The 26,807-nt window shown below is 51.2% G+C and overlaps 1 protein-coding gene across 4 annotated transcripts in view; it reads left to right on the top strand.

Moving 5' to 3' along the window:
* Positions 1-26,807, top strand: part of LOC144097449 (uncharacterized) — a 94,629-nt gene that overhangs the window by 26,404 nt on the left and 41,418 nt on the right. For all 4 annotated transcript variants that reach the window (XM_077630171.1, XM_077630170.1, XM_077630169.1 and 1 more), the window contains 4 exons: positions 4,969-5,170; positions 7,842-7,951; positions 9,587-9,789; positions 25,922-26,090. In XM_077630171.1, the coding sequence (XP_077486297.1) occupies positions 4,969-5,170; positions 7,842-7,951; positions 9,587-9,789; positions 25,922-26,090 (684 nt within the window). The remainder of the gene's footprint in view (positions 1-4,968; positions 5,171-7,841; positions 7,952-9,586; positions 9,790-25,921; positions 26,091-26,807) is intronic.

Here is a 26,807-nt window from a genome sequence, read left to right as displayed (position 1 = left end):
CGACGTCAAACCGGCGACCGTACAGATAGGGCCGGAATTTCATTAGTGCCCATACAATAGCTAAACATTCCTTCTCCGCGACGGAATAGTTGGATTCAGCTTTGGTGAGCACGCTACTCGCATACGCAACTACGTATTCTTCAAACCCATCTTTTCGCTGAGCCAATACAGCTCCGAGGCCAACGCCACTCGCATCCGTATGGATCTCGGCAGGTGCTGTGTGGTCATAGTGTCGGAGTATTGGCGGCGAAGTCAAAAGATTGCGCAGGGTAGTGAACGCTTCGTCGCACTCGGCCGACCAGCCAGACATGTCATTGTTTCCGCCAAGTAGGTTCGTCAGCGGCGCAATGATCGACACGAAATCGCGTACGAAGCGCCGGAAATAGGAACACAAACCTATGAAGCTTCGAAGTTGCTTGAGCGACATAGGCTTAGAAAATTGCGCCAAAGCACGGAGCTTGGCCGCGTGATGAAGAACGCCTTCCTTGTAGACAATGTGCCCCAATATGGTCAACTTCCGAGCTGCGAAGTGGCACTTTTTGAGGTTCAGCTGCAGGCCGGCGTCAGTCAGACAAGTTAAAACCTGTCGTAAGCGTGCGAGGTGCGTCAGAAAATCGGCGGAAAAGACAACAATGTCGTCCAAAAGCAGAGGCATGTCCGCAACTTGAACTTCCGCAAGATGTTATCCATCATCCTTTCGAAAGTGGCGGGCGCGCTGCACAGACCGAACGGCATCACATTGAACTCTTAGAGGCTGTCAGGTGTAAAAAAAAATGCCGTCTTTTCTCTGTCAGGTGCAGCCATCGGTACTTGCCAGTCGCCGGAACGTAGGTCAAGGGAAGAAAAGTACTCAGTGTCTTGGAGGCAATCAAGAGCGTCGTCGATGGGGGGAAGAGGGTAATTGTCCTTGTGGGTAATTTTGTTGAGGGGGCGGTAGTCGACACAAAGTCGGATTGAACCATCTTCATTTTTTACAATTACCACCGGCGACGACCAAGGGCTGTGAGACGGACGGATGACACCACGGTGTAGCATGTCCTCAACTTGCTCACTAATCACGCTGCGCTCTGCGGCCGACACACGATATGGCCGCTGTCGAAAAGGCTGGTGAGAACCGGTTTCTATGCGATGAGCGACGGTGGAAGTCCGGCCTAGAGGAGTGTGGGCGACGTCGAAAGTGGAGCGAAACGTGTTCAGAAGGGCTGCGAGCTGCGTCCGGTGGGTGGAAGGAAGAGCGTCGTCGATGGCGGCTTGGAAAGCGCCGTCGGGCAATGGATCAGGTGACGAATCGGAATGAAGAGCGTTGATAGAGGAACTGCGGGAGCTCACGGGGGCATCCTGGTCAGAGAGAAGGTGGGCAGGTTGAATTGAACCAGGAGATTCACCACGTAGCAGGGTAAGCGGGCAAGGAGATGAATTGTTGATAAGCATCTTCGTGAGACCTCCGTGAACATCGATAACAGCAGACGGCAGCGGCAGGTTTTTGCGGTAGACAAAGGAAGAAGGCGGCGTAAATAAAACGGTGACGGCCGGCGTGGCATCACACGAGAGGGATACAAGCTCTGAAGCCTCCGGAGGGACATGGACGCCTTCAGTGACGGTGAGCTTCTGCGGACATACGAAATGGAGGTCGTCGGCCAGTTCGTCGCAAAATGCAGAAAATTCTACCTCAGCGCGGGCGCAATCGATCACGACGTTATTTTTTTACAGGAAGTCCCACCCGAGAATCACGTCGTGGGAACAAGACGGCAAGTCCAAGAATTCGACACTGTACAAACTGTCAGCAATAACAACCCGCGCTGTGCATGTGGCCAAAGGTGCGATCCTCTCTTCGGTTGCAGTGCGAAGCGACAAACCAGAAAATGACGTCGTCACTTTCCATAAGCGACGGCATTGTCTCTCATCAATCACTGGCACAGCAGCACCCGTGTCGACAAGCGCGGACACAGACAGATCGTCGACAGAAACCAGTAGAATGTTCGTGGGAGAACGATGAGGCCTTGAACTGTGCGAAGAGCACGCAGTTCTTGCCTCTGGAACTGCGTAACATAGCTTCCCTCGTCAGCGGACGTAGGGCGAAGGCGCATAGGTGACAGTGAACAGCGGCGTGGGGACGGGGATCGACGGGTCGTATACGGACGCTGGTCGGTGGCGTACGCTTCCGGAGGTGGAGCAGCGCGAAGCAGCTGGGGTGAGCCGGCAGAAGGCGCAAACGCTGGAGGGGCGACCATGCGGCGACGACATAGGCGGGACACGTGGCCGGGGAAAGTGCACGAAAAGCAAATAGGACGATTGTCCGGTGTGCGCCAAGGGTTGTTATGTGGCGAAGAGGGAGGATGAAGCGGGGCCGCTGGTGGGATCGGTGCCGGACGCAGGACAGGCTGACTGGGTGGAAACGTCGCAGGCTGAGGCCGCGCAGCCACGGCGGCGTACGTCAAGGGTGCCGCACAGGACTGGGGGGCTATAACGTGCCGCGGCTTCGGCGTACGACAAAGGAGGGACGGAAGGAACTTCTTGTAGAGCAGGAAGAGCCTCGGCGACTTGTTCTCGGATGACGCGCTGAAGCGAAGGCACAAGAGGAGAGACAGCGTCAGGACTCGTGTGGACGAGAGAGAGCTGACGAGCCAGTTCTTCGCGAACAAACTGCTTTATCTGGGGTAACAGTGGCGACTGGTCGGAGTCAGACGTCAAAGCCCCCAGAGGCTCCGGGAGCGAGAGTGGAGAGTGAGTGAGAAGACGGTGCTTGCGTAGTTCGTTGTAGCTCTGGCATTGGTTAATGACGTCGACGACGGTTGCTGGACTTTTGGCCAGAAGCATCTGAAACGCGTCGTCGACGATGCCCTTAAGGATGTGATCGATCTTGGCGCGCTCCGGCATCGAAGAATCCACACGCTTACACAGGTCCACCACATCCCCAATGTAGCTGGTGAAATTTTCACCAGGCAGCTGAGCCCGGGCACGTAGGCGTTGCTCGGCGCGCAACTTGCGCACCGCAGGCCGGCCGAAGACGTCGGCGAAATTCTGCTTGAAGGCGGACCACGATGTTATGTCAGCCTCGTTGTTGCGGTACCACAGATTCGCAACGTCCGTGAGATAGAAGATGACGTTGTTCAATTTGAGGGCATCGTCCCATTTGTTATGGGTGCTGACCCGCTCGTACGAGGCTAGGCAATCCTCGACGTCATGGTCCCCGGTACCACTGAAGACAGCAGTATCGCGCTGGCGCAAAGCTCCAGCGGCAGCGGTCGGCGGCAGTGCGGCAGGACTGAGGCTGTAATCTTGGGGCACGGTGATGACCTGAAGCGTACGGCTTCGAAGCTGCAGGGCGTCAGCAAATCCGCACCTCCACTACTCCACCAAGTGAAAGGGTGTTTGTGCACAAATAGATCCGGGGAAATAGTTCACGGCGGGCGACACAAAACGGCGAGCAGGACAGCGGGCAGCGCCGACGGCCAGTCAAAAACCAAGCGATCTCGTGCAGCGCGGCGAAGATTCGTCTTTCACCGGCGCCTCGTCGGTGATCTGCCTATGCGGCATCAGGCGCGGCCGTCATGGTTTGCTACAGGACAAATTATTGCACAACGCGGATAACAAGAATAAAATAATGTTCGAAATCATAATGAACTAAGTGCAAATGACGCCCTAGAAAAACTGCATGACATCCGTTAATTTCTATGCGGTTCATTCAGATGCACTGACAAACTACGCTTTCTTTAAAACACTTCTTTCAGACCCGACGTTTAAGAATCAGCTCGGAGTGCAAGAGTCGGTGAAACAAGCGGGAATGCATTTGTGTAGCGATTGCACCCAGTGTTTTCCTGGGGCGACTCAATTTCTTTTTTGTCTCATAGCGCATTTATAAGCACAGAGTCCCAGATGCGCCGTTTCATGTTTTTCTGTTTCCGACCGCTCTGAATTTAAAACTATGCTAACCCACCTCCTGCAAGAAACGTTAAAGTATATGTCGCCGCCCGCCTCTTTGTTATTGTTACGCATAGAAATCCTGTCATTAGGATATCAGCCCGTTTGCCGTATGCGAAATCAAGTATAGGCCAACGGAATTCTGGTGAGATCTTATTAGAGTCATGCTCACGAAGAGCGAAACTTATGCTGTGCTAAGCGAGAAACCCAACAGATCCCCCTCCTTATCTCCCCTCTCAAAGAAGAAAATAAATTCCTAACAAAGGCACACATTTATGACTCAAGGTGAGAGGATGAGAAAATAGTGCCAGTTGCGGCTGATTAATTCGCACGCACCGCAAAATAAAAAAAAATGATGAGAGGCAGACACGGCTACCAACACGATGCTTAGGCTGCCCACGTCTCTGCTTCTTGTAAGAGTGTGTTTCTTTTTCGCTGTGCGTGCGCATGAATCAGCACCAATTAACCTAATTTTATGTTCCTTCTTACCTAGTGTCATGAATTTATCTCTTTTCTTAGCAGTTTATTTCTGCTGTGAAAGGGGAGAGATGGAAGTGGGAACTTTTGGGTAGCATTACTTACAGGAAGCTGTACAAACCTAGTCAGCGTGCGCACAGAGCGCACATTTCATCAGTTTGATGGATGCTGTATACATTCTATATAAAAAGTTTAGAGCGCAAGGGGTCCGCTTCTGGCCCGCACCGTTTGGCTTGTACAGCCTCACCGAAAATGTCTTGCAGGTTATTGAAATTTTCATCCTTACCCCTCCAATGATTAGGATATCAACAGACGCTACACGAGCCCCACGACGCGGCTTAGGAGCAAATCTTCCTGGGCCCCGAACTTTTTTACAGAAGCTGTACATTAATTTGAAAAGAGGCCACCACTACATTCTTTTCTTATCCCTTGGGTTCTCACGGCGCTAAGCGTCTTCGGTCTTCATTTCATGCTTCAGAAAACCAGTAATGTGCCCCGTAAAGTCTTATCATGGGAACACGCTCAGAAGAGAGAATAGTTTGAGTCCGAGCTCGCACCGCGCATGCGCAGGTGGACTACACACGCAGCTACAGCCGCCAGGAGCTGCTGCGCGCCATTGAGCGCTACGCGGCGGGCTTCCAGTCGCTGGGGCTGCGCCCGGGCCACCACGTGTGCGTCTGCCTTCGAAATTCCGTCGACAGCTTCGTCGTCGTCTTTGCCTTGGTGTTCGCTGGCACCACAGTTGTGCTGTGCAACACCTCCCTCAAGCAACGTGAGTGCGGCTTCGTGAGTCACTTGCGCGCTTTCGCTCACCACCCCGTGAAAACCACCGAAGGCCACTGCTGTCCGATTCTGAATTGCAGCCACGTCTTCGGACTGTTTAGACGTGAAATGCTTTTCATAGCTACCCCAAAGCCTTCAACTCAAGGTCGTTACTCTCCCGCTCGTTCCAACGTTGCCACAAGTAACGTCGAATACCAGTACTTCCAAGATGTAAAAAACTTTATCCTGACTTGCAGTTTGGACTTCTCTCACGAAAAAGAGGGCGCAGAGATGGCTACTTTTAGTAGAACCGTGAATAGCGTATGCGGCTGCAATTTTGCAAGCCCACGACGTATAAGTAACGGTTATGTGATCTTAGCAACGCTGACTCGAGAAGTTGCCAGGTGCGATAAGCCACTGCAGGAACGCGTGGCACAGTGGTTGTGACCGCACTATTTGTTTGCGTCTACTAGCGTCCCCTGTAACTCACAGCACCACGAGGCACTTCGGACCTACAACGAGCCTGTGATGCAGCCTGCGTGTTTCGCAGCTCGGAGGTGAAAATACAACCCAGGTCCGTAAACTTTCGAGACTGATTTATTTTCTTCTCTAGAACTGGTTCCCCAAAACAAATGTTGGTGCGTATGTGCAGCGCCATCTTTTCGGACTAACCTGAGCTTTTTAAGTTAATTGCTGTGGCAGCCGCTACATGGCACTACATGTAGAAAACTTCGTTGTCACTAGTCGTCTGCGCATTCTACAGTGAGAGAATGTGGAGAGATGGACGTCGGCCTCGAACAGCGTGTAAACATAAAATTATCTGTGATGCTTGGCAAGACAGCCGCACAGACGTATGAGCTCCTTCGTGACGCTTACGACAAAAAGACACCATCGCGGACGCGAGTTTTCAAGTGGCAGAAGAGGTTCGTTTCGGGGAGAACGTCGGTGGAAGACGACACAAAGCAGGGGTGCCCTTCAACCTTCCGGAATGAAAACGTGGCTGGGATCAGGGAAATCGTACAGCAAGACCGTACCATTACAGTCGGCATGCTATCAGATGCTCTCGACATTAGTAAGACAACATGCCACGAATTTTGCGTGATGACTTGGGGAAACGAACGCTGAATGCCAGACTTGTGCCGCACTCCCTCACACAGGACCAGAAGGACACGCGGGCATCAGTGCGCGCCGATTTGCTCGCCGAGGTAGAGCAGGATGCTGCATTCGCCGACAGGATCATTGCTTAAGACGAAACATGGTGTTCTCAATACGATCGTCCAACTAAGAGGCAGAGCACCGAATGACGGTCCACAAGCTCTCCGGCGTCGAGAAAGGTGCGGCGACAGAAGACCAAAACAAAGATGATGCTGATAGTTTTTTTCGATGCCAGAGGTGTCATACTCCACGAGTTTGTCCCACAAGGGCAGACGGTGAATCAGGAGTTTCATATCTACATTCTCCAACACATGCGCGATGCGACGCCGTCGCCCTGACTTTTGGGCATCTGTACAATGCAGTCTTCTCCACGATAACGCAAGGCCGCACACTGCTCTCAGCGTGACAAAATTTCTCGCCAAGCACAGCATTACTGTACTTCCCCATCCGCCATACTGGCCTGACCCCTCCCCATGCGATTTTAACGCGATAGCGTTACGTGCCCCGTGTCGCAGATAAGCCGGTGTCGTCGGCGGCGTTGGTCGGGAGCGAAAAATCCCTCCTCTCCCTCCTCGCAATGTACGCCACTGTCCCAACAGATAGCGCGCGACGGCAGCGCCTCCCGCTCGATTCGTCCGGGCGTACTGGGGCCGTGCGGGCACGCAGGAATCACGCGGTGAGCGGCGAACAACGCAGCCTACATCCAAAGCGCGTTCACCACGAAGCTTGCGGCTTGCTGCCCGTTCGTTCGGCGCGGAAGCTATGCTGGCGTTCGTGGCATCGGGTTTGTCGAGAACGACGTGCCGACGAACTACGACCGCAACTTGAGTCCCGCGCGTTTCGGCAAGGCGCCTGGCAACGCTCCTACGTGGTTTGCCGCTCCGCGCGTCCGTTTCAGCGTACGCAGCAGAGCGATTTGTCTAACGGGCGATGGCGTTCCGTGGACTCCCTGGCAGTGCTGCAACACGCTGTTGCTTTCCACTCTTAAGGGCGAAGCTTAAGCGTCCTCCAATTTTGTTTTTCTGTTTTCTCGTGTGAAGAAAGCACTAAATATCGCTGGAGGGGGAGCGTGGAGGCCATTCATGATGCCACGACAAAGGTGCTGACAGCCCTGCCAAAACAAGCGTTTTCCAACCGTTTCTAGGGCCTCAAGAAGCGTTGGAAGCTGTGTGTAGACGGCAAGGGAGACTACTTTCAAGGCGGGCTGCACAAATAATTTCAATGTTAAACGCATTTTTTTAATGGACAGCCTCGGAACGTTACGGACAAAGGTTTTATCTCTCTTGGTTTCCTTAATGTCTATCCTGTGCATTTTTCATTATTGTTACGCGTAACTCAAAGAGGCGCACTATATCCTAGAGGAGGATATAAGTGGGCTTTTGGGTGGCAGAAAAGAGGCATCCATATTTTTTTACTTTTTATGATTTTTGTGAGTCTGTCACGTATTGGTAGCTCTGTAATGGGCCCCTCAAGCTGATTGCAACCCGTTGCTTCGTCTCTTTTCTATATCTTCGCCAACCTTGCAGTGGAACTGCGGGCTCGGATGACGGACAGTGACTGCACGCACGTTGTGACGGACCCGCCAAACGCAGAGAAACTACACACGGCTTGCAACGAAGTCAACATTCCCGAAAAAGTGAGGGTAGTGAAGCTTGCCGTTTCGGTGCGCAAGCAGCTTATTTGAAAAGGGCATTTCTTTCAGGAGCGGTGAGTACACGTCACTGCTTCGAGTTTCAGGTAGTCCCAGTTTTTCGTCCCTGCAGTGTACAACACCAAATATCTTGGCTCACTTTTCCGCATGTACAACTTTGTGGAGACATACTTCTCGGCTTGCGGCGCCAACTGGCATTCATAAAATAATGCACGCTGTGAGGGTAAATATCAAATAAAATACGAAATACACGCCATAACAGAATAAGGTAACCCTTTTAAAAACATTCGGGTAAAACAATAGTAAGGAGTTGCGCTCACTCTATCAGAATATAAAGCCCCGTGGCTGTGTTTCTATTACTCATATCCACTGGCGCGTGCGTTGTATGCTTGGCCACAAAAATTGTACGAAGACACCATCGGTTTTCGTCAGCCTTAACGGGTTTGTAGGGCCTCTTCCACATACTACTGAATCTCAGAAAGCGTGAAACTCGTTGGCAGGATTGTCATCACGCTGGTTTTACGCTGGCGCCAGCAGTCTTCAGTACTTACAGAACTCGAGAACTGTAAGCAGAGCTCAAGGATTCTGAGCTACGCCCAGCCAGCCCGGCGGTGGTAGAGCAGGCGAGCTTTGCGCGCGTGCACATTTCAGTACTGGCTCGGCGGCTAAGCGGAGCAAATGATAGGAAGTCTCTGCCAAAACTGTTTAGCGACCACCTTAAAGGAACGCTGAAGAGAGCTTTATTCATCCTTTATTCTTGACAAAAGAGACAGTATAACTCTTTCTTGATATTTTAGCTTGTTTCCACATCAAAATACGGAATTAATACAGAAAAAAATTGGATTGAAATATTTTGCTTTCACGTGGTTCAAACTCGTGACGTCCCGACCTAAAAACCTTCCGTCCTCGCCATCGCCTAGCTGCATGGGTCCGCGTGAAAAAAAAATTCCCTGATGAACAACAGTGTGCTTGCAAGAACGACCTGTCGTGGCGACACCTGTGTTTCAGTTTTCGACCCTTATATTAGCTTACAAAAGCGTCGTTTTCAGTGCAAGAGCTCGGTAATCTATCGAGAAATGCAAAGTTCAGTTCATCCAGAATGTCTCTTCAAATCCTCGTCGCTGCACTTCCAAAACTCGCCGTTTTCCTAGGGAGTCACAAAGCTATTGCAAATGCGTGTTATACGTACAGTTCCCCGGAGCTGCACATGCAAGGAGAAATGCACAATCGTCATTTTGGGCAGAAGTTCATGCTACAAAACACAGCGCGACAACTGCTGCCTTTCACGAGCAGATCACGAAAGTCCGCCCATGCGTCCCTTCTGGATGTTGAACCCCGCAACCTGCAGTTTACAAGCTTTTTCTCCATGCTTCGCATTTCGTGAGCACTGTGAGGTCAGAATTGCGACTAACTGCAAGGATGTGAGAAAGCGTTCACCTGAGCGTCTCCGGAGTCGGAACCAGCGAATCTCGAGCGCAAACGAAGTTTATAGTTCAAAACCGTCCACTAAGCATATGTTCAAGTTAAACGCCACGGAAACGCACGGTAAGTAAAATCAATCAAGTGCGCCGTTGGAAGTTTCCCTGTCCAGGGCCCAACTTCAGAGTATGGTCTGCGCAGAGCCGGTTCGTGCTGGGCGAGGCGGCGGGCTTCATCTCCATCCTGGGCTTCGACCTGCTGGACGAGGCCGACTTCCGCGAGGTGGCCGTGGCCGACCCCCGCAACGCTCTTGCGGGCATCTCCTACAGCTCGGGAATCACGGGACTCGTCAAGGGCATGGAGATCACCCACTACTCGTTCGTCGCCAACATGGTGCAGAACAAGTGAGCCTACCACCATCGTTATTCGCAATATTTATCAGGCCCACAATGCTAAATATTGTTACTGATAAACGGTCGAAGCACTCAAACCAGGTTTAATTAAACGTGATGGGGGTGCAAGACAGCGGCGAGCTCGAGCGAGGGAGAAGATAAAATCCTCTAGCCCCTAGAGTGCGCAAGGCACGGCAAGTCCTATCTACAACAGTTCGGCCGCAGTAAGGCGCCACTGGATTCACTGGTACTGTGGCATTACTTTCCCTCTCTGAAGGGCAACGACTCGGTGCCGCAACAATGAGAAGCAGGAAGGCAAGGAACGGCGAATGTTCCGGCGGCTGGTGTAGACACGCCTGAAGAGCTAGCGGGCGTGGTACGGCTTCATCCGTGCGACATGGACGACTTCGGGGGTCGGCCGTCTAGAGGAGCGAACTGTTCCCTGGGGGAGAACTTCATAGTTGACCTCACTGACTTGGCGGAGCACCTCGTAGGGGCCAAAATATCGCCGTAGAAGCTTTTCGGAGCGCCCACGCATGCGGATTGGGCTCCACACCCAAACTTGTTCGCCGGTCTGGTAACGTACATTTCGGTGGCGGAGGTTATAGCGCCGAGCGTCGAGAACTTGCTGGTGCCGGATGCGCTCTCTAGCTAGATGGCGGGCGGCCTCAGCGTAACGAACGAATTGGGCAGCACCCATAACAGAGCAGGTAGTGCTAGCTGGAAGCAGCACTGCATCCAGCATGCTTGTGGCTCCGCGACCATGTACTGAACGAAAAGGAGTGAAGCGTGTTGTTTAATGAACTGCAGTATTATAGGCAAATGTGACTTAAGGGAGTATGGCGTCCCAGTTCCGGCGGTCCGCATCGACATACATGGAAATCATGTCGGCGATCGTCTTGTTGAGCCGTTCGGTGAGGCCGTTGATTTGAGGGTGGAAAGCGGTTGTCTTGCGGTGACTGGTGCCGCTCAGGCGCATAACCTCCTGCGTAAGGGCCGAGGTGAACGCTGTTCCCCTGTCAGTTAAAACGACGGTGGATGCATCATAACGAAGCACAATGTTTTGAATGAAAAAGTTCGCAATTTCGTCAGCAGTATCACGGGGAAGGAAGAGGTTTAGTCTCACAGTATCGGCTGAGGTAGTCGGTGGCGACCACAATGTAGCGGTTACCCAGTGAGGACTCCGGAAATGGGCCGAGTAAGTCTATGCCGACTTGATGGAAGGGGACCTGAGGCGGATCAATAGGCTGCAGTAGCCCGGCTGGCTTAGTCGGCGGCGTCTTGCGACGCTGGCATTCGCGGCCAGTTCGTACGTAATGCTTCACAACTGCAGCAACCCTGGGCCAGTAGTACTTTTGCCGTATTCGTGCCAAAGTTCGAAAAAACCCAGGTTATCAGAAGATGGGTCATCATGGCACGCCTGAAGGACTTCGTCGCGAAGATCCGTAGGCACGACGAGCAGATACTTAGCTTCTGTCGGGCTGTAATTTTTCTTATACAGGATGCCGTCGCGTAAACAGAACGACGACAGTCCGCGTAAGAAGATTCGTGGGGGAGACTGAGCGCTTCCTTCGAGATGCTCAATGAGGGGCCGTAGCTCACTGTCGTCTCTTTGGTGGTGAATCAGAATGGACGTGGATATGGCGCGAAGAAAAACTGAATTGTCGTCGGTGTCAGCTCGGGGGTCCTCGATAGGAGCATGAGACAAACAGTCGGCATCACTGTGCTTCCTAACAGACTTATAGACGATGCTGACATCGAATTCCTGAAGTCGAAGGCTCCAGCGTGCAAGCCGTCCAGGGGGATCTTTAAGGTTCGCCAGCCAACAGAGCGAGTGGTGGTCGCTGACGACCCTGAAAGGGTGGCCGTATAAGTACGAGCGGAATTTGGTCACTGCCCACACAACGGCCAGGCATTCTTTTCCGGTGGTGCAATAGTTTGCCTCAGATCGTGACAAGGTGCGACTCGCATATGCGATTACGCGTTCGAGACCATCCTGCCACTGCACAAGGACCGCACCGAGGCCGATGTTGCTGGCGTCTGTGTGCAGTTCAGTGGCGGCCGACTCGTCGAAGTGTCCAAGGATGGCCGTACTTTGGAGACGAGTTCGGAGGTCTTCAAAGGCCTTCTGTTGCTCCAGGCCCCTTAAACACGGTTCGGAATCTATCGTGAGGTGGGTAAGGGGTTCAGCGATCTGGGAGAAGTTCTGCACAAAACGCCGATAATAGGCGCAGAGACCCAGAAAGCGGCGCACGCTTCGCTTATCGGTGGGCACAGGAAAAGCAGCCACGGCGGCTGTCTTATCGGGGTCGGGGCTAACACCTTTAGCACTCAAGATGTGGTCCAGAAACTTCAACTCCTCGAAAGCCAAGGGACACTTTTCGGGCTTCGGGGAAAGACCGGCCGACCGAATTGCTTCGAACACAGCGCGCAGGCGTCTCAGGGGCTTTTCGAACGTATCGGAGAAGATGACAACGTCATCCAAGTACACGAGAGAGGACTGCCATTTCAGATCGGCAAGAACGGTATCCATCATCCGCTGGAAGTTTGCAGGAGCCGAGCACAGGCTGAAAGGGAGCACCCGGAATTCGTACAGACCGTCCGGTGTAATAAAGGCTCTCTTTTCCCGGTCGCGTTCGTCCACCTCGATTTGCCAATATCCGCTGCGTAAATATAGCGATGAGAAGTACTTGGCGTGGCGCAGCCGATCCAGGGAGTCATCAATGCGCGGCAGAGGATACACATCTTTTTTTGTGACTTTGTTTAAACGTCGGTAATCAACGCAGAACCGTAGGGTTCCATCTTTCTTTGCTGCTAGAACAACAGGCGACGCCCACGGGCTCGTCGACGGCTGTATCACGTCGTCCTGGAGCATTTCTTGAACTTGACGGCGAATGGCATCACGCTCCTTTGAAGAGATCCGGTAAGGCGGCTGACATAACGGCCGCTGGTTGGCGTCGACTATAATTCGGTGCTTTGTGAGCGGTGTCTGCCTAACCTTAGAGGTCGGGGCGAAGCAGTCACAGAAAGACTGGATAACGCTTTCGAGGCAGCGTTTCCGGTTAGACGGGAGGTTCTGGTTCACGTCAGTTTTTATGGGAGTGGTCGGTGCCTCCACTGATGCGGAGGCTTCGGACAAAGCGTGCTGTCCCGCGAAGTCGCTGAGTTCTTCGAAATACGCAATAACTGTTCTGGCGGGCAAGCACTGAGGTTCACAGTCAAAATTGGTTGCCAAGTGCTCGGTTCGGACATTGTTCAGCTCAACAATTCCGCGAGCAACACAGACTTGCCGACCAAGGAGCAGCGACATGTTGGTTTCAGCGATGCCACGAGTTCCAGGGATGTTGTCGCAATCTACGGTAACAAACATGCTAGCTCTCGACGGGATTAATACGTGGTCGTCAAACACGCGTACCTTATTCCCGCGTGGCTCGGGATCGCCGTCAAAAGGGGGTTGAGTGGAAAATGACACAAGCTCCTGAAGGTTGATGACAGCACCGTACTCCCGAAGGAAATCCGAACTAAATATCAGGTCTTTGGAGCACTCGGGCAGCAGAGCAAAGCAACCAGGGAAAGTAACACCGCGGATCTGGATTCGTGACGTGCAGACGCCAATTGGCGTAACCACATGGCCGCCGGCGGTGCGGATCTGTGGTCCAGACCAAGGGGTCAGAACCTTTCTGAGGGCCGTGGCTAACCGACTGCTCATTACAGAAAAATCAGCGCCGGTATCCACAAGTGCGGTCACATCGCGATTATCAGCTATTACTGGGATTTCGGCAGACACCAGTCGGTCGCAGCACGTCGTTGTCGTTGAGGTCGTCGGGTGAGGTCGTCTTCGGTCGGATCGTAGACGCGAATCGTCTTGTGGAGGCTCTTGACTTGATCCAATAGCGGCGGCCCTACCCCCGGGAAACGCCGTCTTCAGTTTCCCCGATGTGGGGACGCGCCTCTGAACTGGCTAGCAAAAGACGGGCGGCTTGGCGAAGAAAACCGCCTTGGGGATGGCGACCGGGACTGGCGTCACCGCGATGTCGTTGGCTGCACGTTATCGTACAGATACTGCTCGATGTCCCGCGGCCGTTCTCCGTAGCGTGGTCGAGGTGCGTCAGGTGAAAACCCCCTTAAGCCCATTCTGCGTTAGGGGCAGTGGCGGAGGATGTGGCCGGCTCCCCGCAGTGGTAGCAGAGTGGCCTATTGTTTGGCGTACGCCAAACGCGCGCTTTGCTCATGGTTGACAGGGGCTCCTGCGGTACGACAGGAACAGCTGCAGTTGGGCAGCACCTCCACCAAATATGTCACTGATAAACGGTCGAAGCACTCAAACCAGGTTTAATTAAACCTGCTGGGCATGCAAGGCAGCGGGGAGCTCGAGCGAGGAAGAAGATAAAAACCTCTGGCCCCTAGAGCGCGCAAAGTACGGCAACTCCTATCTAAAACAGTTTGGCTGCAGTATGGCGCCACTGGATTCACTGGTACTGTGGCAATATTGTACAATGTAGTACAATATTCAACATTAATAATAATGGTAATAATTTTTAATTGCCATGTTCACCCCATGTACAGCCATTGACAAAAGTTTGCGGGGTGTGGGTACGCGGATAAACCACTATTTCTGTTCAAGCGAGAGAAAAAAAAGGTGAATAAACTGCATTGAAGCTCAAAAAAACAAGAGTGCTTGATCCTCTGGAAAAATGTCAGCTTACTGACCAGAGAGGCAACACTGAAATAATATTTTCCCGCAAGTCCGTATCCCGCCAATTTTTGTCCATGACTGCACATTTCAAGAGCGACTGGGTATGTGTTAGTGATTTTAGTCAGGGTAGCAGAAACAGAGTATCCCAGACACAGCAGGGGGGCCACTCAATCTCACAGGAATAACAGATGAGAACCGAATCGCGAAAAGAACGGCCACACAAAAGTAACCGTTTGCGTTGCTGTTTTGTTTTTGGTACCACAAACACTGACAAGCTAAATAAACAATGCCGCACAATCTACCATAATTTATAGTACCACAATACCATAATTTGTAAACAGCCGCCGCGGTGGCTCAGTGGTTATGGCGCTCGGCTGCTGACCCGAAAGACGCGGGTTCGATCCCGGCCGCGGCAGTTGAATTTCGATAAAGGCGAAATTCTAGAGGCCCGTGTACTGTGCGATGTCAGTGCACTTTAAAAAACCACAGGTGGTCGAAATTTCCGGAGCCCTTCACTACGGCGTCCCTCATAGCCTCAGTCGCTTTGGGACGTTAAACCGCCATAAAGCAGAAACCAAACCATAATTTGTAGACACTAAGTAAATATTCCTTTTCGACTATATTTAGTTGCCTCGTACACTGATTTTTCGTGCGTAATGTTTTGGTGGTTTGCTGTAAAACCTCTATCAGCCTATAGTTCTTTTAAACTAAATTTGAAATATCATATCAGTCCCCGTTTCGCTGAGTTTCCCATCATAGTTTACGTTGAGGTGCGTCAAAATATAAAGATGCCGCAACAGCCTGCGGCAAATTATTTTCGCCCGAAAATTGAAACGCTGCATTGTGCTTTTGGATAGTACAACGTACTTAAATTATTTACGGATACATAGAACGGTTGCATTCCTCGGCACCTTTCAAACATTCAAATCATGTTGACCAAAGGGAAGAAGCCACATATTCGTAAAACCATGAACATGACAACAAGAAAACTTATCGCATAAACAATGTTCGCAGCGCTGTCGATGAATGCACAACCAAATGCAGCTGTGGTCGACTCTTTGTCGCCTCTATAGACGGCAGAAACTGTGGGAGTTTTAAGGTCCAACCTACGTGCCCATTATATTTGCAAAAGTATGCGCTACTTATTAGCAACACCAGGGGGCAAAATGACATACGGCACATGACATCCATAACATGGTGTTCAGGTAGTCTGAATCTCAGCTATAACTTGCGCGATGACAACAGATGTGTGGCTGCGTCCCTCCGAACCTTTGCCATGCTACCTTTCAGCCAGCCTATGACTTTTGTTATGGGTGAAGTGAAAAAATGTTTCAGGACAGGTGCGACACCGCAATCTGAGAACTCGAGAAAATATATCATCAACCATCCAACGTACCTGTACCTCTGTACCTATCGCTTCACTCTTTCCGTGGCGGAGTTAACTTGACGGGAAATCGCAGCCGTTATGGAAACTAGGAGAACTGAATTCTTTCTTCTTTCTTTCTTTCTTTATTCAATACTGCAAACCTTGTACAGGTGCAAGCAGGGTGGGTTAAATAGGAACAAAACAATAATAACAAAGCTAATAAACATTTTATGGCAGTAGCTGCATGGCCCGCACTCCTGGGGCATTTGAAGTAAAAATGGCGCCGCTAGCACACTGTGCTGACGTTCCGTCTTGACAAAGAGGAAGCTCCGGAGACTGCCCTTGTGACCCTCTCGGTGGCCACAGGGTGCACAGGGTTGTTGCAACGCAGGATGACGACCTCCAAAGCCCCCGATACAACTTTGGCTGTCAGAAAAATAGTCTTGAGAGTACGTCTGCATGCGCGGGACACGCAGCCTCAACATCCCTTCACTCCTACACCTTCATTTATTCCCTCGCGGCGTGGTTTAGGAGCCCACAGCGAATGAGGCAATAAGTGGGCCTTTCGTTTCGTTATCAAAGAACAACACCATCACTGTCTTGCGAGCGAGCTCTTGGCATGCCGGTAGTTCCACGGCTGTTGGAACTTGAGCAGCGGTTTCTGACCGACTAGTGCTCGATACTAGTCTAGTTGGTAGCTCGTTGTTATTGCACTTCTGGCAGAAGTACCGACAAAAGTACGTCGCCCTTTGGAAATCCTCGTTCCTGCGCACTTTGTGCTAAGCTTGTAACCATGTCTTCCCGCGAACTGCGAAATAAATAAAATCTGCACAAGTTGCTAAAATACCCAGTTGTCGTTTCTAAGGGCCGTTATCTCAGATATCGGCGTGTAAAGTGTGTAATATTCATTTTAGTCCGAACGGCCTTTCGTTAAGATGTAAAGAGTTCAGAAACGGCTGATTGACTCACTCCTAATTTACCCGCCGCGGTGGCTCAGTGGTTAGGGCGCTCGGCTACTGATCCGGAGTACCCCGGTTCGAACCCGACCGCGGCGGCTGCGTTTTTATGGAGGTAAAACGCTAAGTCGCCCGTGTGCTTTGCGATGTCAGTGCACGTTAAAGATCCCCAGGTGGTCGAAATTATTCCGGAGCCCTCCACTACGGTACCTCTCTTTTTCATTCTTCTTTCACTCCCTCTTTTATCCCTTCCCTTACGACGCGGTTCTGGTGTCCAACGGTATATATGAGACAGATTCTGCGCCATTTCCTTTTCCCAAAATCCAATTATATATATACACTACTAACAATGTACCTCCTGCGTGGAATCTTTTTTCTGCAAAAAAACACAGCCCGCGAAAGAAAACAAACTCACGAGCAATAATTGCTATTGATACAGAATGGTATACGTTAGTATTTAGGCTCAGACTGCGAGACCGATTTGTGTTTACGAACTGAATTCCCTCGCATCAATGACAACGAAAGTGTCGGTTGTGAGAAATCATTTATTACGTGCTGTCCAATGCTTTCAAAACATTAGGATATTGTCCAATATTGTTGAATTGGATATGGTCTGAAGACACGACCGCGATGGAGGCACAATTCTTTGAGCGAGCTACATTGACACCTATCTCGTTGAGAACAACTCCGTGATTGAACTATAAACAAGACAGGAGTTAGGTCAATGAATGGACGTGGCAGCTTTGAAAATGCCAGACGGCACTCCTGTAGATAATTCGTCCTTATGCATATGCTGCATGCGCATGCTGTGACTCACGCTCTCAATAGTTAAGCAGAATAAACGCTTGAGCGAGTTGCTATTCATTCGTGGTGGTATTATCAGCCCATAAAGAAGAAACACGAGAGGGAAGAAATAGAATGCGCTATAGGCTCTCTTGAAAAAAATCCCAACTTGGCCAACTGTCTATTCTGCTCAACTGTATTTTTCTATTAAGCACTGTGATCCTACGATCTTCCAATCCGAATGACACCATAGCATTTTTCGTGCGTGCGTGCGTGCGTGAGCTTTCAGCGCACTTTTGTAGTCGTCTTTCCTGGTGTCTTTGTGTCTGCACTAATAATACCGGCCGGAGGTTCCGCGTGCGTGTGCTTCAAGTACATAGTGCTCTACACATTAAAAAGTATCCAACAAATGCATCAGATGCGATTCTGGTGAGAGAAAATCATGCTGACGGTGGTGTGACAAAAGCAACCGACTACTAATTGAGAAGATGACGGAGCTGCAGTATCACGGTGCAGGTCTAAATTATCAATGCGTAATCCATCTGCAGGAATAACCAGCGTTGCTTTCACTGGCTCGACTTTCAATACAACGACGCCTGTATGAAGGAATTCCTCCGGGGCAAAAGGCGTTGGCGTCGTGCAAGTTCCTAACCGGAAACTCTGCGTTCACGTGCAGCCCCGTGGCAGGGTTCGTCCGCTGGTAAAATGTGTTTATGGGAATCCCCCAAGGTGGATAGATGGAAAACTTTATTAATTAAGCAAGCGAGTTTGGACCGTGCAAGGTCTCAGGGCCACCGCACAGCCCTCACATTACGCGCATGTGTCCAGGCCACGTAGGGCCATGGCACTGGCAACCCGGTTCACACAGCGAAGTTGCGTGTCCGGGTCCTGCGACGCAAGGAGGGCCTCCCATTCCTCCCATGTACCGATGGCGGGCTGTCCCTGCGGGGGAGGATCGGCAGGGCAGCCGAAGAGGATGTGGTCGAGGGTGGCGTGCGGAGCTCCGCAGAGAGTGCACTCTGGGGAAACATGGCGGAAGTAGGAGAGACGCTGAGGGGTAGGAAGAGTTCGGGTCTGGAGTCGCCTCCAGAGGATTTGTTGGGAGTGGGATAGGCGGGGGTGGGGAGGGGGATAGAGTCTACGGGCAAGGCGTGCTTGTTGAGTTAGTTCTGAAAACGTGTGTGCCCGCTCCCTCGAGAAATCCCGGCTGGGGTCGCCATTTGCCCGGCAAATAAGTCCTCGGGCTATGTTATCGGCGGCCTCATTTCCGGGATTGCCATAGTGAGCCGGCACCCACACGAGCTCAATACGCCTATCGGGATTTAGGGTGCACATTCTCAATATCTGCCACGCGGGGGGATGGACGCGTCCGCGGGCGAAGTTAAGAACGGCTGTTTTGGAATCGCTAAGTATATAAGCCGCATTGGTTTGGGCAATGGCTATTGCTATAGCTGCTTTCTCTGCTTCTTCCGGGGTACAAGGGGGGTCTATGAAATGGGTAAATGGGGGGGAGGGCTGCTGGATGGTAAGCCACAGCTACTGAACGGTCTGGACCACACGCGGCGTCCACCCAGCGCACATCCTCTGAAGTGCCATATTCTTTATGGAGAGCTTTGGCTCGCGCGACGCGGCGGGATTGATGGTATTCAGGGTGGATATTCTTAGGAAGGGGTTTCAGGATAAGCGCGGTGTGTATGGCGCGAGGGAGAGAGATGAAGTCTGTCGTGTGTGCCGGTATGCGAATTCCCAGAGAATCCAGTATATATCGTCCGGTTCCCGTGCCGGCCAGACGAAGGTACTGTGTGTAGCGATGTGCATCTATAAGTTCTTGTATAGTGTTGTGCATTCCTAATTTGAAGAGCCTGTCCGTGCTAGTGCTCTTTGGTAGGTTTAGCGCTGCTTTGGTAGCCATGCGGATTAGATCATTGATCTTGTCTTTATCCGCACAGGAGAGGTTCAGGTAAAGAGTGGCGTAAAGAATGCGGCTAAGCACAAAGGCATGCAGCACCTTGAGATTGTCTGCTTCGTCTAGACCGGCTCGTGAATGTGAAACCCTTCTAAGAAGATGGATGACGGAGTAAGTGGACTGTTTTAGTGCTTTCAGGGTAAGGTTGTTTTCCCCCGTGTCCTGTAAATGCAGGCCAAGAATGCGGAGGGTAGGTGTTTGCGGTATGGGAGTGTCATGCAGGTAGATCGTGATGGGGGAGGTAGGGACGCGCCGCTGGCGGATTATGAGGAGTGCTGACTTTGTGGGGGAGCATTCAAACCCAATGTTTTTCGCGTGAGTAGCTATAGTTGTGGCGGCTTCCTGAAGGGTCGATTCTATGTCGCCATCCGAGCCGTATGTGGTCCAAACCATTATATCATCCGCGTAAAGTGTGTGTCCTAAGTGCGGAATGCGGCTGAGAGCCTTGGCCAGGGGGATGAGGGTGAGGTTGAAGAGGAAGGGAGATAACACCGCTCCTTGCGGGGTACCAACATTGCCAAGTGTGAAGGGGGGGTCTGTATATCATCTATATGCAGTGAGGCTGTGCGACCGTTTAAGAAGGCCTGAATATAGTTGTAGGTCTTAGGCCCCAACTGCAGCTCTTGGATGCCCTGCAGGATGGCGCTGTGCGTAACTTTGTCGAATGCTTTGGTGAGATCGACTGCCAGGATTGCTCTGGTGTGATGTAACATGTCATTGAGGATAGCGTGTGAAATCTGCAGTAGGGCGTCCTGTGCCGAGAGGTGGGCTCGAAATCCTACCATAGTATAGGGATATAGTCCATGGGATTCCATGTGTTGCGTGAGACGGGTGAGGATGACATGCTCAAACAGTTTGCCCAAGCACGAAGTCAGCAAAATGGGACGGAGGTTTTGGGCGTTAATGGGCTTATGTGGTTTAGGAATGAAAATTATTTTCCCGTGCTTCCATTCAGCGGGTAGCGCCCCCATTTCCCAGCACTCATTGAAGTAGTCGGTGAGAAGGGAAATTGAACGGTCATCTAGATTTCTGAGCATGACATTTGTGATTTGGTCCTCCCCAGGGGTTGAGTTTCGGAGCTTGATAAGGGCTGCTCTGACTTCAACCTCCATAATGGGGGCGTCGAGGGAGGGTTGATCGGGGCCTACATAGTCGGGATATGATACAGCTTGGCCCACAGTGGTATAAGTTGATTGTAGTTGGCGTAACAGTGCTTGATGATTTTGACGATTTTTATGGGTAAGTCGTTTGAGTGTAAGCCGTGTTTGCTTTTTAGATTCAGTAGGGTCTATCATATGCCGTAGAAGATGCCAGGCACTGGTGGAGGAGAGATTACCGCGTAATCCGTCACATAATTGGTGCCAGTTAGATTTACTGAGTGCGGCACTGTGCTCTTCTATTTGTTTCTGTAGTTGCGCTAATTTTAGGAGTCTCGGGGGTGGCGTCTAATGTTTGCGTGAATGCCTGGACATCGTGTTTCAGCTCTGTCATCCATGTGTGGAGGTTAAATGGGGATTCTAATGTTTTGGTCTCTCTGTGCTTCCGAAGACTATCCCAGCTGGTAATTCGGACCCGGTAGTGTTTAGCTTTTTTGGCGAAATCAAGCTGTATAGTTATGATATAATGATCACTGCCCAGGGCCTCATTTGTATTTGTCCACACCGGTGTGGGAAGGTTGCGACCAAAAGTAAGATCTGGGCTTGTGTCGGCAGTGACACTATTGCCGATTCTTGTAGGTGTGCTCAGATCATTATATATGGACAGGCCGTGCATCTGAAGGATGTTGCGCAATTCCGCTCCTCTCTTGTTAGTGCGTGTGTACCCCCCAGTCTACATGTGCGCAGTTGAAATCCCCTAATATAATGAGGGGTTTCCTTTTTGCAGCGTTGGAGGCGGCTTTAATTAGAGAGATTAAATCTGAGACCGGTTGCCTCGGAAGGAGGTAACCGTTGAGGATGAAGAGGGGATGAGATCTGTGAGTGGAGGGGATTAATTCTAGGAATGTGTGAGCAACCGGCGAGGTTAGTACATGACAAATGTATGGTACAAAATGTTGGAGATACGTGGTAACCCTGGGGTTTGGAGTGGTGTCAGAGGGTACCAGAGCGTATCCTGGCAGCGATAAATTTGTGCCAGCATCCTGAAGTGCTACTGTATCAGGGGGTGTGGAGGAACCAGAGAGGAGCTGCTGCAGGGGGTCTCGTAACCCCTGCAGTTCCATTGTAGGATGTTTAATTGGAGATTATTGCCCGTCAACTGGGCCATGCTGGATGGTGGGTGGGGGGGGGGGGGGGGGGGGGGGGAGGGGGGGGTGGGATGGAGCAGCTATGGTGTTGCTAGCTGGGATATGTGAAGACATTCCAGCAATTATTTGTGGAATTGGTTGGAGAATGGCAGTGGTTCCTTGACTGATAATAGTTTCTGTAAGCTTAGTGATGGCGGCTTCAATGTAATTTTGAGTCTGAGCCAGAATACTGGCTTCGAGCTGTTGGGCAAAGGTTTGTAATTCAGAATCCATGTCTGGAATGTCTTCTCGTCTGCGTTTCTTTTGTGGAGGGGGCGTGGAGGGTCGGGGTGTAGGTGAAGAGGTTTGGGGTGTTGGTGAAGGAGTGGGTGGAGGAATGGTAGGATGGATAGAATTATTGGCTGCCCTAAGGTGCCTTACCTCTTCCCGCAGGAGAGCTATCTCTTCCTCCCGCTGTGAGGTTTGGGGTGTACTGGTGGGTTTGGTCGAGGCTCGCTGGCGATCTTGATGAGGCACTAGCGGTGGAAAGTCCTTTGGCGTGGGCACTGGTTGCTTGGGGTTCAACGCAGTCTGTCTACGAGGTGGAGGGGTCCTGGCTTTGCACGAGCCGGTACCGGTAAGGTGGGAACCACCACAAAGAATGCAGCTTGGTGTGCATGGGGTCTCTTGAGGGGTGTGCTGCTCGCCACACCGCGGGCAGAGTCCAGCCTTCGGGAGAGGGCACACGTCGTACCTGTGTCCAGGCTTCCTGCAGTTTGTGCAGGCATCGGGGCTACCCTTGTATTTGGTGCAGCGGTGTACCACACACATATATTTAATTGTGTGAGGCACGGGACCTGAGGCAAAAGTTATTAAGATGGACGCTGTTTTCCCCATGCGTCGGGCCGCTATAATGTTAGCGTCCGGGTTTCTGTACTGTAAGTCAGTCAGGATTTGCGCTGGTGTTTCATTCCAGTAGGCCCGGGAAATGACGCCCTTGACTCGCGCTGGAGGGGACGCGATGTTCGCGGCTACCGGGTATTGTTGTCCAGCTAAGGTAATTTGTTGAATTTTGACCAATGCCAGAGCTGTTGCCTCCGCTACCGTCGCCACTGTGAAGGTGTTGTTGGTTGGGTGGATTCTTATGTGCAACTCGCCAATCACTGAACAGCTGAGCGTCGAGTGAAGTGCCTGCAGGATACTGGGAGCCGGGATCTTCTCCAGGGAGAGGCCGCCTCGCGGGCGAAAGACGACTCTGATGGTTCCCGCCGGCAGTGCGGCGAGTTGCTTACTTCTATGGACGACGGCGCGCGTCATGCGTAGGAGCTGTGGCGTCTCCTTGAACGCGTTTCGGGTGTTCCCAGATGCAGCGTCCGGTGGCGCGCCGGCGTTGCTGGCGCTTGGTTTAGGTTGAACGGAGGCCGATACCAGGTGTTTTGGGGGCGAATTCGAATCCGTGGTCCGATTACGGTATGCATGGAGCACAGTTTTCCACTCACCAGGGTGGCAGTTCAAGGGGTTCAAGGTCTCTCCATCCACGGGCTCCTCCATGGTTGTTGGGGAGGGAGGAACGCGGTGCGCCGGCGAGGCTGGCCTCGACGAGGCGAGGCTTAGTGCAGCGGCGTGGCTGCCAGAGACATTTTCAAGAGGTAGCTCACCGAGGTCATTGGGCACATCCAAAAGATGGTGGCGATTGGGGTCCGTGAACCTTCCAGGATCCGTTGAGGGCCTTGGTGGGTCCTAGAAAGGACTTAGCTGGGCACAGGAACCAGAAATTGGCGGAGCCGATAATAAACGCGTGCGCTCACTCGGGCCCCCTAGCGGCCGTTTCCTGTTCGGCGATTTCAATTTTTCGAACATAACATGAAATACCGACTCCCCTTTAATGCCCCCGTTCTCTTCTCAAGGTCGCGAGTTTTTAGATGTGTGCTCAGTATTCTCGCTAGTGCAATTGTGCACACAAGCAACTAGAATAACAGAGAGCGCATCGAATACACTAGATTTAATCTTGGCAAATCGATTTGACATAGCCTCACCTATTACATACCTACCGGGAATCAGCGACCACTTGCTAATGCAATCTGATATCAACCTAGCTGCTCCGAATTCTAATAGAAAGAAAAAAAAATATACGAGACTTCAACAAAGCAAATTTTCAGACGATAAATAATGATCTGTATCTCTTTATTGATGTTTTCCTTGATAACTTTGATAACCGTAGTGTTGAAACTGACTGGAGCATGTTCACAGCCAAAGTCTCCCAACTCACTGAACAATACATTCCTCAGCGCACTGTTACCACCCACTCAAACGCTCCTTGGTACAACAATAACATTAAGCGCTTATCTAACAAAAAGAAACGCCTCCCTCGCATCGCAAAGCTCTCGCCAAATAGTGAGCGTTGGGCTTCGTATACGGCAGCTTCCAACACGTATGTTCAGGCGCTCAAAGATGCTAAAAAGCACTTCCACTCGCATGTTCTGCCTTCTATGTTAACGGCCAATGTGAAAAAATTCTGGCGGGTCATTAATCCTTCCACTGATGTTCGCATCCCTTTATTCGACCCATCAGGGAACCCCATTCCTTCCGATATTTTTGCCACGATTCTTAACAACGCATTCACTGACAACTTTACAGCCGTGTCTGGTGTACATATGCCACCAACTCACCACTTCAACTATGTATCCATGCCACCTATAGCTGTTGCTACTCCTGGTGTCGGTAAGCTTACTGATGCACTGAATGTTCATTCCGCTCCAGGTTACGAAGGCATTAACACAAAGTTCTTAAAAAGCATTTCAGCTTATTCTTCTATTATACTAACCAAACTTTTCTAGCAATCACTTGACAAATCAACGCTACCTACCGTGTAAAAAATCGGAAAGGTGGTTCCAGTCTACAAATCCGTCAGCAAACCTTCCCCTATTAATTATCGTCCCATATCCCTTACCAGTACTTGTTGCAAAATGCTTGAACATATGATATTCACCAACCTTGTTAACTTCCTCGAATCTAACTCCTTTTTTACGTCTGCGCAACACAGTTTTCGAAAATCTTACTCTTGCGAAACACAGTTAATATCGTTTCTACATCCATTGCACCATATTCTAGACCTATCATCACTAGCTGACTGCATATTTCTAGACTTTTCAAAGGCTTTTGACAAGGTATGTCACAAACTTTTACTTCACAAACTAAAACATCTGAATATTGACTGTAACTTATTGAAATGGATTGAATGTTTTCTACTTAATCGCTCACAATTTGTTTTTGCTAACGGTTTTAACTCGTTTTACCGAGGTGTCTTCAGGGGTTCTGCAAGGTTCAGTTCTTGGACCCCTACTTTTTCTAATTTACATTAATGATGTTCCCTCTCTTCTTAACTCTCATATTCACCTATTTGCTGATGATTGCGTAATTACCCATTGCGAGCAATTCCTCCGCTGAATTGGACAGTAAGCGTTCTCTATCGTATACCACGTGTGGTTATAAGATGCAGCTGAGATTGGCACAGGGACTGAAGTGAGCAGCTGCTTTCACCAAGGCATATTGTAATGGCAGTAGCAGAAACTGTCGGCCTTGCTTATTTCCGCTGCAGGAAGGCGAAAGGTGTAGTTTCTCTGCTGACGACTGTGTTCCGGCTTATCTGGAATGTTTATAGCAGCAGACGTGGACCTGTTGTCGTCGAACTGCAGTTGTGCCTTCCGATGCGCCCAGTGTCCAGGGCGCAATAATGGCACAACTGCAATTGCACAACGGCTGTAGCCATGGGCTGCAGCCAACTGCATGGGCTGTAGTCCATGACTACAGCCCAGCATACGGGACGCAACAAAAAAAGCACAACACAGCGCTGTTGTGCCTTTTTTTACCGCTATCGCAGTGGATTACTCGATCCCACGCGTCCAAGAAGCCATCTTTCCCTGGAAAGGCATATCATTGACGCTTGAGCGCCCACAACGCTGAGGAAAAAGAATTAACTGTGGCGTTTTACACGTGCGGTTAGTGCTGACAATGTTGACAGGAGAGGGAAAACCGTGTTCCTCTTTGTTTCTGCGCCCCAACTGCAACCCAAAGAGAGACAAGATGCGAATGGGGTGAAGGGGGGGGGGGGTGCCATCCCACAGCCGGAGCGTGAAAGGAGGTCCGCTCGCAGGAATGTCATGGCGTCGGACGAGTCGGACGTGTTCCTTGCGTGGAACCCCATCACGCACACATGCGGCTTCCTGTTCACCATGCTGGCCGCCTGCGTCGGCTCCACATGCGTCATCGTCTCGCCCGCGCTCACCTACAACCAGTTCATCGACGTCTGCTCCAAGTACCAGGTACAGGCCGCTGTACGATCATTTTTTCGTCCGCATGCGAACGCGTCCTCGCGACCGTGCGCGTGGGCTGAACAATCGGGCAGGTGGTCGCGTCGCCCGGGCGGTTCAAGTTGGTCAACCTCACCTTTCGGTCGCACGGGCGGATGGTCGCATCCTCGCTATTGGCTACTGTCCCGTGACGTGCCAGGTCCCACCTCATTTTTATCTGTGCAAGATGGCCGCTTGCGAAGCGGAGTAAGAAACCACGCTTAAATGGAAGTAGCTATGCCGAGAAACATATAATATTGGCCGCATGTGGCCATGATGAGTGTTGACAGCGACTTCGAATTTCGCCGTGTGCTACAGCGGCGAGCGACAGTTTCTCCCACGTTGTTTTGCAGCCGTTTACATTGAGTTGACTTAGGGGCTTCCAAACCTGCGCAAGACGTACACAGCGGCCGGGGGTGTCGCGAAGTGTTTATTTGTAGTCGTTTGCGATTGATACAAGTGTTTTTTATTCCCGCGGTGATCTTCAAGAACAGCAGCGACAAGCAGCTCCCAGGGTGAGTTTCCTGTGCATACAATATGCTTCACTTCACAGTGACAAGTGAGAGTGTAACGAAAGTGATTACTGTCGGAGCGAGTGCTTTTTCGACAGTTAGCCGAGGTTGAAAAGCTCATTACGCACGCCTTGTTTTCCGAATGTTGAAATTAACTTCGAGTTCTACAGCTAGTTCG

The sequence above is a fragment of the Amblyomma americanum genome, chromosome 7 (genome assembly GCF_052857255.1).
Source record: "Amblyomma americanum isolate KBUSLIRL-KWMA chromosome 7, ASM5285725v1, whole genome shotgun sequence".
NCBI classification, from domain to species: domain Eukaryota; kingdom Metazoa; phylum Arthropoda; class Arachnida; order Ixodida; family Ixodidae; genus Amblyomma; species Amblyomma americanum.
The sequence above is the reverse complement of the archived record's forward strand: the minus strand, read 5'-3'. Positions and strand labels throughout refer to the sequence as shown.